This window comes from Lepus europaeus, chromosome 6 (assembly GCF_033115175.1).
Source record: "Lepus europaeus isolate LE1 chromosome 6, mLepTim1.pri, whole genome shotgun sequence".
In the NCBI taxonomy this organism is placed as follows: Eukaryota; Metazoa; Chordata; class Mammalia; order Lagomorpha; family Leporidae; genus Lepus; species Lepus europaeus.
The window spans coordinates 18,295,954-18,312,309 of record NC_084832.1 but is presented as its reverse complement, the minus strand read 5'-3'; the positions used below and the strand labels follow the sequence as shown (position 1 = coordinate 18,312,309).

At 39.9% G+C, this 16,356-nt stretch overlaps 1 protein-coding gene across 1 annotated transcript in view; it reads left to right on the top strand.

The window, feature by feature from the left end:
- GPC6 (glypican 6) overlaps positions 1 to 16,356 on the top strand; it is a 1,223,803-nt gene that overhangs the window by 1,080,084 nt on the left and 127,363 nt on the right. Inside the window, exon 5 of the mRNA XM_062194034.1 lies at positions 14,267 to 14,397. Within this exon, the coding sequence (XP_062050018.1) occupies positions 14,267 to 14,397 (131 nt within the window). The remainder of the gene's footprint in view (positions 1 to 14,266; positions 14,398 to 16,356) is intronic.

The window sequence follows — 16,356 nt, the reverse complement described above, 5'->3', positions numbered from 1 at the left end:
AGCCATTTGGGGGGTGAACCAACGGAAAAGGAAGACCTTTCTCTCCGTCTCTCTCTAACTCTGCCTGTCAAAAAAAATTAATTAAAAAAATTTTTTAAAAGTATCTACTTAAATGTCTGCTTTTCAAATGTAGAAGTATAATAAATTGTGGAACCAGAGCTCTATTACCTAGCCTTCATTTACCTAATATTAACAATTCCATATTAAAATATTGGAATTTTTAATGTTTATTAATAAAAGTCTGTGTTTACTATACTTAGCTCTTAAATGAATAACTGTCAGTTTACAGAAATCTCTCTTAAGTAGATAACCTGAATTAGGGACAACTCAGAGATAGCAAGTAACTTTCATAGCAGTGCAAAATCTGGTATGAATAAAGCCAACATGACAAAGGCAGTACAAATCATAGTACATTGAAGACAAGAAATATCAGAGTCACTAAAACGGTTTTCATAAACAATAAGAAAGTATCTGCTCATATGGTGTTGAATTGGAAAAAAAGTAAACACTAGCCTGGCCCTAATATTATACATATTAGAATAAACACCTAGAAGTACAAAATACTGTCTGTGGTTATCTGTCTGGTAGAGTTTAGATGATGTTTTATTGCCCTCTTTCTCTTTTGTCTGTATTTTCCAAACTTTGTACAATAAACATATTGAAAACATTCGAAGATATAAAGAAATCCATTAAGAAAGTAGTTACATCTTTTTGAAAAATGAATGAAGTTACCTTTCATTTTATGGTGTCAAATATTCCTTCCCCGAGCATACGCATCTTCTAAGACCAGAAGATCCCACTGCATTTTTGTAATACTTTCCTCATGTACCTTTTTAGTGCTCTCAACACAGAGGGAAGAGTCAGATAGAGAAAAGGTGGGCCCAGAGCTTGCAATACAAGGACTGCTGGCTGAAGTGTCCAGGGACCTTCTGTGTATTTAATGCAACTTCACAAAGGAGTAAGGCCAGAGAAGTGCAATTTTAATGTCCAGAAGCAGTGTCTCCCCTGCCTCACCCTTGTTAAATACACACGCAAACTCATACCCATCTACCTAAGACGCAAGCAGATCTCCTGGGTTAGGAGGAGGAGTCCAGGCAATTCAATGGTGTCAGTTCTTGTCTACCCTAAACAGGACCTCCCCTACCAGTGAACCAGTGAATGGAAAACCTCTCTCTCTCTCCCTCTCTGTCTGTAACTCTGCCTCTCAAATAAACAAATAAATCTTAAAAAAAAAAAAAAAAACTGAGTAAATAGTTCACCTCTAGGGTCTTAGTCTCCACAACCATAAGGGAGATAATAGTAGTTCCTACTCCTCATTAGTGTTGTGACAATAAAGTGAATCTCTACGCCCTAAAGCTGTTCTCTCTCTCCCTCTCTTCCTCATCCCCCTCTCTCCACCCACACCCCCTTCTCTTTCCTGGGAAATGATCTTTATCTTCAGCATGAAGAATTTTGAGGATAGCTTTAAACCAGATGTAGAGCCAAAGGAAGTAGCAGAAGTCATCTTGCCATTGCACAGGGCAAATCAGAGATGAGAGAGAATGAAGTCACCACCTCCTAAAATGAGTTTTTTCCTTTTTTAAACAACTCGGCTTTTTTTCTCTGGGTCTGGTGACCCATGATACAGGACACACTGCCCTTTTTTTCATTTTCCTTTTGGTTCACATGGCACTGAGCAACAAAATAATAAAAAAATATATATTTTTAATAACACCAGTACACACACAAGGAGGAGAAAAGGGCTCCCATTGCTTACTGAATTGCTCACTAATCACTCTGTTTGGACCCAGCAGGGAATTCTGACAACACACCTGACTTTTCATTTATTTATTTTTTATTGGTTCTGGGAGAGGTTTGTGATTCATTCCATGTAGGTTGCAAACCTTGTACTACAGGAACAAATGGTCTCTGGGGTGATTTACTTTATTAACTTTTAGGGCAAAGGAGGGAGAAATAGAAGAATTGTTTAACTGCGATATGCTAGCAAAAAGTTTAGAGTTTTGTAGTTCAATGACACTTTGAAACGCTGTAACTGGCCCTGTTTCTTAATGATAGATTGACAGGTTATGGAGAAGGAGACCCAATGGCAGAGTTAAAATACAGAAGGCTGAAAGACAAAATTGGGCAACATCACTGCAGGTCCTGCCACCCCTGAATTCCCTAGGACTCAGTGTCCTCTGTGAGGTCAAGGGGTAGGCCTGGAAGCTGTCATTTTTCGGTCACATTTTGCGGCTTCATGAAAGATGATGAGATCAAACATTCAATATTAACTCAGGAAATGAAGGGAATTCTCCTGTCTATAAAGATATAATAGTCACAACGCAATAATAAGCATTTTTGTGCTACCTGCCTGGCGTTGCGTTTAATCCTCATTGATGCAGGCGGAGGCCCCATGCTAAGAGTGAAAGACACCAAGGCTCACAAAGGTTAAGCTGCAGAAGGGGCTAGAGCCTGTGACTGGTGGCACTGGCCTCGAGGCCAGCTGCACAACTCATGGTCATTGCCTCCCTCCGTGGCGCCTCTCAGGGAGGTCGAGGTAGGGATGGCCATCTTAACCACCAGGGATTCAGGTAGCTCCAGCAGAAGGTGCAAACAATAAAGAATAGGGAGCTATACAAGTGCTTCTATAGTTTTGTGAAGAAACACTCAGGATCACGTTGCCCACACTGAAAGAACAGGGAGGCTAAAGAGAAGTTTAACTGCAGCAAAGAAAGAATGAGAAAAATCTTTATAGTTCACTAAGGCGTCATCTTTATCATCTATGCTTTGCCCTTCAGTATCTTTACAAGTAGTGTCACACCCAGAATTTAGTAAGTAAATTAATTCCTGGATAAGCACACTGACGCTCTCTGAGCAATCTTGGTGCTCAGAATTCTGGGTAGAGTGAGAGAGGAGACAGGCACTGGTACCAGGGATTGCTGTTACCATCCAAGGAGTTGCTTTTCTTTGGGCTCTGATTTCGTAAACCATGAAACCAATCAGTTGCTCCAAAGTAATCCAGTTCCATACCAAAACCCTGTGTTAGTCAGAAAGGACATAAAGACATGGGTAGTTCTTGTTCTTCTCTCAGGAAGATCTTTATCAAACCTTTACCCTCAAATTCTGTGACTCATCATCAAGGAAGTGACTGATGGGTTGATGCAAATTATTTGCATGTCCCAAGCTACAAATGACATAAAAACTCATTCATATGAAAAATCAGCAATAAAAATTTAAAGAGTTACAGTTGGTGATATACACTTTGATGTCCATCACATTTGTGTTTACAAGACCTACTGTTTCTGGCTTGCGATATAACTAAACATCTCAAAAATATAATAAAGCAATGAGACTATGTTTACATGAATATATTATACTTTTATGAAATACAATGCCTCATTCCACTCAGAAGAAGCTGTCTGAAAATGGGTCCTGTAGAGTCTAATTTCTGCATTGTGCCAGGACTACTAGCGAATTATTTCCCCCCACAATTTGCATTTCCTTCTGTGGTGTTGAAGCAAAATGAGCCTCTTTGTTTGCACTGGCTTCAGAATTAAATTAGCTTGTATATTTGTTCTCTCCTCCTCTTCCTGAATTTGGTTTCAAAGTAAACAGTTATTTTCATTAAATTCTCCTTTATTTGGCTTTAGCTCTTTAGTTACTGTAATTATTCTGGGTGGCTGTCCTTGTTTTATTTTTGAATCTGATATCTGGGCACTGTTTTAAGTTGCATTTAATTGGTTCACTTCCATTTTCTACTGTTTACCTGGCTTTGGGGCACTATGATCTCTTTAGCTAATTCTGACTCCTGTCATGGTTTGATCTTTTTTAAAAGTATTTTTATGGATCTAAATACTATGCAAGATTGGCAGAATAAGAAAAAGACAATTACCTATTTTATGTTTACTGAATGTGGACAAATTACAAGAAAGATGCAAAAATTACATTCATCTCAGAGATGTGGCAAATTGGAGGCCGGAAACATAGCAAGAAGTACCATGTTTGGTAAAGCCAAAAATACCGGCTCTATTATATTTATTTAAGTTAACCTAGAAATAACCTCTAATGGCAACAAAATCAGCCACATTTTTCAATTTCCAGATAAAAGAACTAAAAAGTTATTTCCACCTAATAAAAAAAGTACAATAAGATTCTAAATTCCCACAGAACCTCTTCATCTATGTTACAACACATCCAAAGCCACGGAGGGGCCATTTCTCCTGCAGACAACGCTAATAAAGCTGTGCAGGCATTTGAGATCATATGCCTGCCAGGGGCTGAGGCAGGGGGCGGGGGAGTCTCAGAACAGAGGGGAGGGAAGCAAGCCAGTTTCTATTAAATTACTAAAAGAAAATATAGGAATGTCTTAAAACAGTGTTAGAATCCTTCATTTAACAAATGTTCATTGCACACTTCCAGGGATCCAAGTACATTGGTTCTGGATATTCACAGGGGTTCTAGGACCCCCGCCCTTTGATAAAATCTGAGGAAGCTCAAACCCCTTACATGAAACGTTGTTCTTGCATATAGTTATGTACATCCTCCCACGTACTTTATATCATCTCTACAGTACTCACAGTATCAAATGTAATTCAAATGTCACATCAATGGTTGCTATAAGGTATTGTTTAGGGAATAATGCAAGAAAAAAAAGTCTATGCATGTTCAGTAAGGTGCAGTTTTTAAATACATATATCTATTTCCTATCCAAGGCTGACTAAATCTGTGGATGTGTGATCCATGGATTCACAGGACCAACTGTGTTATCCTAAGAGGTGGGGCTACAGGAGAGGACCAAACAGAGATGCAATCACGGTCCCCTTGAAAATTGCTTAAAAGCAGGAAAAAGTGGGACAGTGACCCCAAAGACATCTAATAAGTCAGCAAGTCTAAACACAATGGAAAGTGAGGCCGTGGGACAATCCCCTTGTGTCTGGGAGTCTGCGAGGCGGAGAATGCCCTGAGAGGTGGTATTTGGGTAGGAGAGTGAGTAGTGCCGACATCTCTGAGGAGCACATTACAGTAAGTAGAAGGAGCAAGTGCAAGGGCTCTGGGGCAGGGGAGTATCTGCCTGCTATTCTAGGAACAGCAAGGAGGCCAGGCAGTGGAAACATCAACGGTAATGGCTTAGCTTGTTGGGGTGTGGAAAGAATGCCTGTGTATGACATAGACCAAACATCTCAGCAAATGATTGGTAAAACTGACTGCAAAAAACTTTAAAGTTCTGCATAGCAAAACTCACAGTAAAAAGAAGTTAAAAAAAAATAAACAGCAACTAGGGCAACTGGGAGTTGGGGGGGTGGTCATTTATGTCACAAAAGAACTGGTTTTCTTAATTTTTTGAAAAGAAAATTCTTTATATTAGAATGACAAAATCAATCACCCAACAGAAAAATAAGTAGACAAAGAACACGAAGAGACAAAGAAGCAAAAAATAAATGACTTTGAAACCTCTTAAGGAATCCAACCTTACGGATAATGAGGGAAATTCAAATTAGAACCACACTGAGATGCCAGTTTCTTACCCTATCAGACTGGCAAAGATCCAAATGTTTGATCTTAACATCTAAAAGTTCGAGTCTTTGAGAGCCAGACACTGTCATGTATTGCTAGTAGGAATATAAACAGTTACAGCTTTTATGGAGAGAATGTCGACAATAACCATCAAAATTTTGAAATGCCTGTATCTTTGACCCAGCAGTTTACTCCCTTCTAAGACTTTATCCAGCAGAGTTATTTGCACGTGTGTTAAATGAATTATGTACAAGGTATTTGTTGCGGTGCTGTTTATAATAGCAGGAAACCCTAGGGTGTGGTGGGTAGTGAAAAATGAATTAGAAGTCAGGAGTGCTATCTGATTCTCTCTTTTTAAACTTGGACATTGGAGGTTCTTGAGCAGGTAGAATGGCAACCTGGCTGTGGTTAAAATAATTTGCCATTGAGATGCATTGAGAGCTCAGTGGCAATGTCAATGTCGTTCAAATAATTCTAATGATGCTCTAAGGGCAGAGTCCCTATTTAGAGGGTAGAGGCAAGGCTGTAAAGAAGGCAGAGACCACGCCACACTAAGAGGTTTCCTCTTTAAGCCTTTAGAGCAGACCAGTGACCTAATCAAATTTGCAATTTTTAAAAGGCATCTCTGCTGGCAACGTCAGAGAAGAGATTAGAGATCAGCAAAGTTAGACTTTTTTTAAAATCTGAAATGATCTTTTTTAATTCCAAAAGGGTCATAGAGCTTCTACATAGCTAAGTTCAAATTCTGTGTCTCAAGTCTGCCCTCTCTTCCCATTGCTCAGCGCCCGCCTGGCTGCCTGGAGGGTGCACTCCTCAGTCCCCAGGAGCTGTGCTCTCTCCAAACTCCTCCTGAAGCTCACTCCTGCCCAGGATCTCACTTGGGCATGTTAATGAACTGATCTGGGTGAAAGCAAGGGACTGTATACTCAGTGAGCCCCTCGCCAGCAAACCGCAGGAGAAAGCAGAGCCCTAATTACTCCCATGTGAGGGCATTCAGCAGCCTGTGTGTAAACACTGAAGCCATTTTTTTTCTTTTAATGAATAACTGGGGTACCAATGAATGAACTTATCAGAGTGTTTTTAAAATTGCTTGTTTGCTTTTTTTTTTAATTCCTCATATGCTTCTCCCTGGGGAAAACACCATGGTTAAGTTAAAACATGGTGCTGCAGATGTAGGACTGGGTGAGCACTGCATATAAATAAAAGAACAAGCTAGGGGCCATGGGAATGTGATAAAACAGTAAAGCTGATTGTACTTATATAAGTTTTATTTTTCAAAGAGCAAAGACTGTTAAGGACAAATCTAGATAATTTAATGAGAACTCTGCAATAACAAGGTATCATCCTAATTCTTCAAAAGGAGGACAGGATTTTTTTTTTTTTTTAAATTTTCATGCACTTCACCTTGTCACTTCACAATTCTAAACCCCATGAAGGCAGCACCGTGGACAGCTGCTGTGCCCTCTACAGTGACAAAGACATCTAGTGGCCTCCCTGGCACCTGACAAATAGCTTTTAGGTTGAGTTTGAGTTGAATCTTCAAGGTTACTTCTACCCTAAAATTACTTAGGAAAAGCTGAGTAGCATCACATTTTATAAGAAGAACTTTCTCTCCTTGCATCCTCTGAAACATTTTGAAAACCATTATCTTCCGGGTGAAAGTCAATGGCATTCTGCCAAGCTGTATCTAATTGTGTATTATCTTTTCTGGGAAAGAAAGTGAGCACATTTGTTCTGATCCCATGGAGCCACACCTGATGTTTATGTCCTAAAGGAGGAAAAACTCTCAAGAATCCCAGCATCACCCCAGTGCCATCCAGTGATCACAGACAGCATCTCGCTCCCAGTTGGAAGCTTTATGCTTTGCCAAGTCAACACTTAGAGAAAAAAAGCAGAATCATTTCCATCTGGCCAACCTACTCTACATCTCTCTCAAACTGATAATCCCAGGGAGGCTTGCTGGTGTGCACTGGCTACCCTAACATGCTGGGGCCTTACAGCAAGATTCTGAATGTTCCCTCGAGGGCCACATTTTTTTCTTTATAATTAGAATGTTTTTAATAGGGATACAGATACCATGTACATTTATTCAATATTAATTGACCTGAATTGGGGGCATTGTCAAGCAAAGAGGGGGAGGTTATCTGAGTATTTTGTAATTACTGTTCTTTGGCTGCTCGAATTTTCTCTTCCTACATCATAAACTATATCCAAATTTAGCAGCTTAGAAAAGCAGCCATATTATTATACATTAGAATTATGTGAATTAGCAAGGCTCAATGGGTGATCCTTTGGCTGTATGTGGTGTTGATTGGGATCATCAGGTGGCAGGTCCACTAACAAATGGCTGGTCTGAAAGGTCAAGGTTGCATCATTGAAATGCCTGGCAAGGTTGGTAGAGTGGTTGGAAATCTGGGCCCCTGGTTGACTAGATTTCCTCCAGGTGACCTCTCCAGCCTAGCGATCTCAGAAGAATCTTGAAAAGGACATAAGAAGGAAGCCGTGCTAGCTCTGGAGACCCGCAGAGTGTCACTTTCACCATGTTATTAGCCACAGTCATCACTGAACCCACTGAGATTTAAAGGTCTTAAACCCCACCTGTTAGTGGGAAGTGTGTCAATGATTTTACAGTACCTTTCATTGGCAAAGGAATACACGGTGACAAAATAATGCAGTTTCATATCTCTTAGTAATGAGCCAATCCATCAAAAGGAAGTTATTACTCAAACATTAACCAAACATACAAAAGAGCACCAGGTATACATCTTAAAATCATCCATGTGCCTTTCACTCATTTCCTGCTCAGATCAATTGCTGTCAACACTCCCACCAGAATATCAGGCAAAATATCATGCAAATTGGTCTCTTTTTCACTTACACTTCCTGCAGGTGGTAATTTATAGAAGCTAAACTTTATTGAGAGCTAACTAGGTGCCAGACATTATGCTAATAACTGTTGAAAGCATTATCTCATATCACTACTCATACCACAACTATTAGGTAGATATTACCATCATTTCCATTTGATAGACGAAGAAAATGAGATTTATTTTGTGAATTAAAATGACTCACACATTATCTCCAAGCCTTTGATGGAGGGATTTAGAATGAAATCTTGAAGGTGCCTGGCTCGATGGCCCTCAGTCTGAACCAGACAATTCACACTTACATGAGAAAAATTCCTTTGCCCAGAGGTGTAGCATTACCTGCACCCTGGCTTCTGAGCTTTGGATGGGCACCTCTAGTGGAGATCTAACATAATCTCCATCACCTTGTGTGAATACAGTCAGTGACTCTCTGTGCATCAGTACCCCATGCTCAGATATTAATCTATTTTAATTCATCTACATTTTAGTCCCCATTCAGAAACAAAATGACATGAGGGAACATCAAAAACTCATGGAAAATGGAATTAAAAGATAAGCTCATTGTGGTGTAAACTTTTTAAATCGATGCATAGTTTTTATATACTATGCATTTTCCCCAAGCTTTCTGAAGATCCCTCTTATGCATGAATTACAAAAATTTTGTGCCAAAATAATCATTTAATTCCATTGTTCCACAAACTTTCTTTTTTAATTTTACTTGAAAGACTGAGAGACAAAGATTTCTCATCTGCCAATTCACTACCCAGGATGGGAGAGGACAAAGCCAGGAACTCGGAACTCATCTGGGTCTCCCAAATGGATGGCAGGGATCCCAGTACTTGAGCCATCACCTGCTGCCCCCACGGTGTGCACTAATAGGAAGCAGAGCTGGTATTCCAACCCAGGTACTTCAATAGGACATGCAGGCACCCTATGCCAAGCACCCAACCTCCCATCAACTTCTTAAAGTACCCTTACAAATAACTATACAGATAACTCCTTGAGCAAGGCAATAGTCTTGTTTAAAGAGAAACTGAACTTGGGCAACAGAGGAGATACATGCAGAAAGGATGAGCTGTTCATTAGCTGTCATGCTATAACTGTCCTCCAAGAGATAACAGCTCTGAGAGCAGAGTTAAAAATAGGGTTCCAAAGATTTCAAAATATAAATGGCACAGAGATAATTAAGATAGCACGGGATGGCAGTCTCTGGAGTTAAGTTACAGCCATCTTGTGATTTAATTAGTTTCAGAGGCACTTACCCACCCCCGCCTGGATGTCACAGAATTACTTTGTGTTTTCTTCACTGTGGGATGGAGAGAGACTGAGGTGTTCACAGGCATGCCTTCCCCCAGCCCCAAGGAAGACGGAGGGTTGCTCTCAGGCTCAGGGAGCTCAACTGATGAGAGCCTTGCCAGTGAGGGAGGAAGCAAAGCAGTCAGGTAGGGATGCGCTTGGCTGCTGAAGGGCCCACATGCTCTAGGTGTGGAGCTTCCATTTGCTCTGAATCCCAGGGCTGGAAACCGATCTTCTCACCTCATCGTGGGGTTGATCTAGATTCCAAATGGCGGCTGCTCAAGTGTGGCCCTATCCAGTAGAAATGCAAAATACTGCAGTTTTCTGAAAAGCTACTTTCCCTTTCACATCATGAATATTTAGAACACAAAGGGAACTAGGAGGAGAGAGGGTTATATTGTACAGATGGAAAACTTTGTGTCTACATATAGACATCTATATGAGATTTACTTGATAGCTGATAAAGTACAAGAAAAACCTATCTCATTTTCACAAATTACCTTGAAGTAGGGAAAACAGAAGTGAATAAAACTACTATGTGTGCTCCTCTGTCAGCCTTATTCAAATTTGTACCAAAAGCCTGTGTATCACTATAATCAGTATATACAGGTCATTTTACCCAGATATTTCACAGACAATATTACCAGAGCTTTTCCAGGAATCTGAGTAATTAATGCATTTTCTGGTAAAAAAAAAAAAACATAAGTTTTTTGTATGCATTCATACTATTTTATGGTTTGCAATAGGTGTTTCAATGAATAACTTCTGAAGTTAGTCAGAACGGTAGTCATTAGTCTTTTTATTCTGATCATAATGATAAAAAACAGGAGATCTACCCTCAACAAATTCTTAAGTACACAATATTGTTAATTATGTGCATATTACTTCTCTTGCTGATCCTGAAGTTTTAAATAAATTCATATCAGCTTTTGCATCTTCAAAGGAGGACCAAATTTTATTTAATAAGATGGTTTTATTTAAATTGTAAATTTTTGCTAATACTAGCCTAAATCAAATAATAGACAGACCAGTGGTATAAATTAAAAGAAAAATAGATATGTAGTTACATCAAAGATTTATCACCTTGAGTTAGTTTGTGTAAAGTTAACGAACTGATATAAATAATGGCAATGTAGGGTCAAGTAGATTGAACAGGTGTGGACATGTGGTTCCATGTTTAACAGTGCAGGCCATTCAATGGGATCACATTTTTGCAAAGCCAAGGAGGCAACTGCTTGGGACAAGGTCACCTTGAGAATACTGTTATGGTTAGGACAGATCAGTTTGCAGGCCCAGGAATCTACAAACATAGTGCTATGGTTGGAGAGGAACATGGAATAGAAACAAAGAAATTGCCAAAGAGAAATTTCCCAAGTTTATGATGCAAAATCCAATAGCTTCTTGCCTTACCTATATAAAGGAAGTTCTGTTAGAGAAAAGAGTATCTTAATTCAAATACGAAGTGAGAGAACCTTCTCAGACATGATTTTAGACCCCTGTAATTTCAATCTGTGATTCTATGTTAGGTCCTTATGTCCAATCCAAAAATTGTCCTTTTTGCACAGGCCCAGCAGGAATCCACATTATTATTGTATCAACACCACCTACTCATGCTGGAAACATGAATTGGGACAGACCAGTATCACACAATGATTCATGCATATATCTATATAAGACACATAAATAAATATCCCATAGTTATCAGGCTTTTTTTTTTTTTCATTGTATTTGCTGGATAATTCTATGGTGGCAATTCTTTTCCCTACACAGGGATTTCTTGATTCTTTTAGCAGGATACATCTGTCTAGAGAAACTTATTTATCAAAATTAACCTTCATCCTTAAGCCAACTAGAAAATCTTATGATAAAGGTTATTTTTTTATTATTTATTTATTTGAAAGGCAGAGTTAGAGAGGGGGAGGGGGAGGGGGGAGGGAGAGGGAGAGAGAAAGGAAGGAAGGAAGGATATCATCCACCCGCTGGTTCACTCCACAATGGCTGCAACACCTAGGGCTGGGCCAGGCTGAGTCAGGAGCCAGGAGCTTCATCTGGGTCTCCCACATAGGGGCAGGGGCCCAAGCAATTGAGCCATCTTCTACTTCTTTTCCAGGCACATTAGCAGGGAGCTGGATTGGAAGTGGAACAGCTGGACTCAAACCAGCACCCATATGGGATCCCGCCATCTCAGGTCATGGTTTAACCCATTAGAACACAATGCTAGGCCGGCGCCGCGGCTCACTAGGCTAATCCTCCAGCTTGCAGCACCAGCACATGGGGTTCTAGTCCCAGTCGGGGCGCCAGATTCTGTCCCGGTTGCCCCTCTTCTAGGCCAGCTCTCTGCTATGGCCCAGGAGTGCAGTGGAGGATGGCCCAAGTGCTTGGGCCCTGCACCCCATGGGAGACCAGGATAAGTACCTGGCTCCTGCCATCGGATCAGCGCGGTGCGCTGGCCGCAGCGCACCAACCGCGGTGGCCATTGGAGGGTGAACCAACGGCAAAGGAAGACCTTTCTCTCTGTCTCTCTCTCACTGTCCACTCTGCCTGTCAAAAATAAAAAGTAAAAAAAAAAAAAAAAAGAACACAATGCTGGCCCCAATAAAGATTTTTTTTTAATAAACACACAAAATATATGTCATGAAAAAAAGGAAACATGTCAGCTCTTAGGAAATATTTAGCCCCTCTCAAAAACCTTAAAGGAAAAGTTGTCCTTACTATTGAAAGACAGTCACCAGTGTGCATGCACTCTTCACATTGCCAGATATTTAGGCCATTAAGGTCCCCTGAAATGGCTACTTTCACTAGAAGATCCTGCCACTACATACACAGATACCTCTGCATTATCTAAGGGAAAAATCAGAAATATTGTTGTTAGGGCTTCTTTGTGAGCCCTTGTTCATACGTACACTTCACACAGAACTTGGATCCATGAGAATAAAATGGGACACTGAAGCAGGGATGGAGTGGACAGACAGGCTTCCCCGGTGCTCCTAGTTAACCACCTTGGAAGCACTGGCTGACCCAGAGTCATTCCGCAGGAAATACAGCAAGGCCCTAGTTATGGCATTGGACTGAAAAAGCTGACAGTTGTAAAACCTGATGCTGTTTTTGAAACCTGGTGCTCTGTAAGCACATGAGTCTTTGCCTCCTAGATAATTCTGTATTTTTCATATAAAAATCATCTATCTTAAAAAGCTCCTCACCAGTGAGAAGTTGTAGTGCCCTATAACCCTAAAATTTTTTTGATGTGAGGCTTTGGTTGAACATGGCTGGTTATATAATAAAAATAAAATTTGGTTTCCTCACACTAATACTGTAAAAGAGCTAACTATAAACAGCATTTTACATTAATAATATATTACATTTACAAAGTAAATTATGTGATATATGTCCAGTATATTTCCACTGCATGCTTAAAATATTCATGCACAGAGAAAAGGGCATATACCAAACAGTTTATAATGTTATCATGGCAAGCGGGATTATGGGTACATTTTTCTTTCTCATTTTTCTTTCTTGTATTTTTGTAAGCATTTGATAATCAGCATGTGTTCCTTTTTTTAAAAAAAAGGAGATATTTTAAGGTTGCCTACCAAGGGCTTTAGTAACTTAAAAGTTTAAGATCTCTTAAGTCTGCAAATTAAAAGTCCAGATGATGCTGTCTACAATGATAGCTCCTGGCTTCAAGTGGCTATTTATTTAATTAAAAACAAGTAAATTGATTCAGTTCTTCAATCATGGTAGATATATTTCAGATTTCAACTGCCACATTTTCATCATCACAAAAAGTGCAGAATGGGTTATCAAATTCCTGGCCATTAGTCCCTCTGAGATGCGTCACTAACCTTCAGTCTAACGAGTTCAGAGTGAGCGACAGGTCAAAGCCTACCTCCCAATTGTAGCTCTTACCTCCATATCACTATTATTATCTTCTCCAGAAGACTACAACTTCCCAAACAAGACTCAATTCGATTCACCTCAACATACTACCAGAGACGTATCTTGAGAGCTTACAGAGTGATGAGTGTGGTAATAGGCTATGAATACAGAAAACCAAGTAAGAGAAGTATCCCTGGCCCATGGGGGATGTCCAAGTACAAACCCAGAAGGTCATGCCAGGTGCAGCAACAGCACAAAGTAGGGACAGCTCTCTTCTTATTGGGAAATCCAGAATCGCTTCTGATAGGTAGATATGCTTGAATTGATATTTGTACATCCAAATTCACAAATCAGCCCTTCTCCTTTAACAGTCTGTTTTCTCCAGACCCCAGAAGAAGAGAAGTCTGACCCCATTTTTCAAACACGATTGATTCTTGACTGAATGTTGTTTTGCCTTCACGTGGACTGGTTAGACGTGTTCAACTCAGCATTGCGACTAATTTTCTTGTTTTTCAGGCCTGGTTATACACATGCAAAATAATTTTAAATCTTCAAATGAAATAAAATACAATTTTAAGATTTCATCATTCAGTTCATTTTGGACTATATAAAAGCAAATACAATTTTTGAAGGAACAGTTTTTTTTCTACCCAGATGTTTTGAAAATGTATAAACACAGCTTCAAACCCTGGAGGGCCCCTTTTCAAATAAATTATGTTCCTGCATGTTCACAGATGCAATGCTTTTGGTGGCAGAGCGACTGGAAGGGCCATTCAACATCGAGTCGGTCATGGACCCCATAGATGTCAAGATTTCTGAAGCTATTATGAACATGCAAGAAAACAGCATTCAGGTGTCTGCAAAGGTATTTGCATTACTCATGTATTTACTCTTACATAATACAGGAACAGTAACCTAAAATGATGTAGGCAGATATGCTGGCTGAGATTATAAATTCTAACAGGCTACCAGTGAGCTTTTCCTGTGAGCCACAAATTTGCTACTTCATTAAAAAGGTTGAACAAAATGGCATTGAGAAGGAAAACAATTTTTTAGTTCACAACTACTCAATCATGAAGAAATTATTGGCTGCCAAAGAGTTTCAGTGAACTCAAGTATGTTGACTAATCGCTCACATTTGTGGGCAATTGGGGGGGGAGAGTCTTTTTAAATGTTTGAAATTTTTGCACACTCTCACTCAGTTCTTTCTCTAGTAATTTCAAATTATATCTTCAGCTATGCAGGCCAGGCACATGTTCTGTGGGTTCAATGGTAAATAATTAAACATCCCATCTGACTCCCTTTTAAGACTATGGTGTAACCTTCATTAATGAATCTTCAGGGGAAAATGTTCCTTTGTATGAGGTCAAGCACACCTTACAAGGAAAAAAGTAGCACATTTTCATAAATCATTGGAGACAGAGCTCTTGGGTTTGCAGCTGCAGAACACAAATGCCAGGTGCACAGTTTTTATTTGTTTCTGCCCATGTGAAGATAAACAGGACCCACTTTAAGCAAAACTGAGAAGTTTTCAGTGGGTCTCCAGCTTGTCTTGCATCACCCACATTTTCTCCATGTTGCTGACTGTACAATGTCTCTCTGTTCTTCCTGCCATGTAACACAAACCAAATCTATGTCAGTTCTTTAAACCTAGTGACTGAGTGATTGCATTTTAATTGAAAGTCATTGTCACTAAAATATATCAGGCAAAGAGTTGCATGATTAGCTTTGTTCAATGTTTTAAATCCTTTGTGAAATTTCAAATAGAATCAAGAAGGAGAGGAAGAAATTGCAGGGCAGAAAGAGAGCCATGGAATCCCCGTAGATCTCTTTGGCTGAGCATGAATCAAACTAGACTTTGGCTTTTCAGGGTAAATTGGCAGGAAGTGGGTTAAGAAAAATCTGTACTGTGTTTCATTCTCTCTGGGAGATGGATGAGCTGAGAGTTTCCTAGGTCTACTTCTGGGTTTTAATGAGCTCAGGGTAGCCTCTGTAAAGGAAGATGCTCCCAATTACCATCACCTGTTGGGGAAATAGCCCATTTGGGGTTTCCATGAAAGGCCATTTTCTTTCTTTCCTGCGAAATACAGCAGTCATCTCTTCCTCTCAAATCTACTACCTAGAAACCAGTCCATGTTGTTTTGAGAGCCCAAATATCCCAGCAGTGCTTGAGTAACTAGGCACTGAGGTTGTTGAAGTTCAAAAGGGCCCAGGAGAATAAGACACGAAAAACATGTGGACCAAACTATCAGTGGATGGAGCACATCACACTTCCCAGGAGGCGGCATCTGCTTCCGTTGCTGTGCGCTCATACACATTCTCCTCCACCTTTTCCCATCCATTCATTCAGCAGTAAGTATGGAGAATCCACGTGGCAGACACGGTTCTAGATATGGGCAATGGAGGAGTGAACACCATGTTCCACCCTCATCAAACGCACTTTCTAATAGCAGAGCCAGATATTAAACAGCTAAACAGTTACGTAAATTAACAGACTGAATGCCATGTCAGACAATACTTGGTACAAAGAAAAAAGCTCCTTTTGACAGGAAACTTCCTTTTTAAAATTTTTTTTATTGAGTAAATATAAATTTCCAAAGAACAGTTTATGGATTACAATGGCTCCCCCCCCCCATAGTTTCCCTCCCACTAGCACCCCTCCCATCTCCCTTTCCCTCTCCCATTCCATTCACATCAAGATTCATTTTCAATTCTCTTTATATACAGAAGATCAATTTAGTATATATTAAGTAAAGATTGCATCAGTTTGCACCCACACAGAAACACAAAGTGTAAAATGCTGTTTCAGTACTAGTTATAGCAT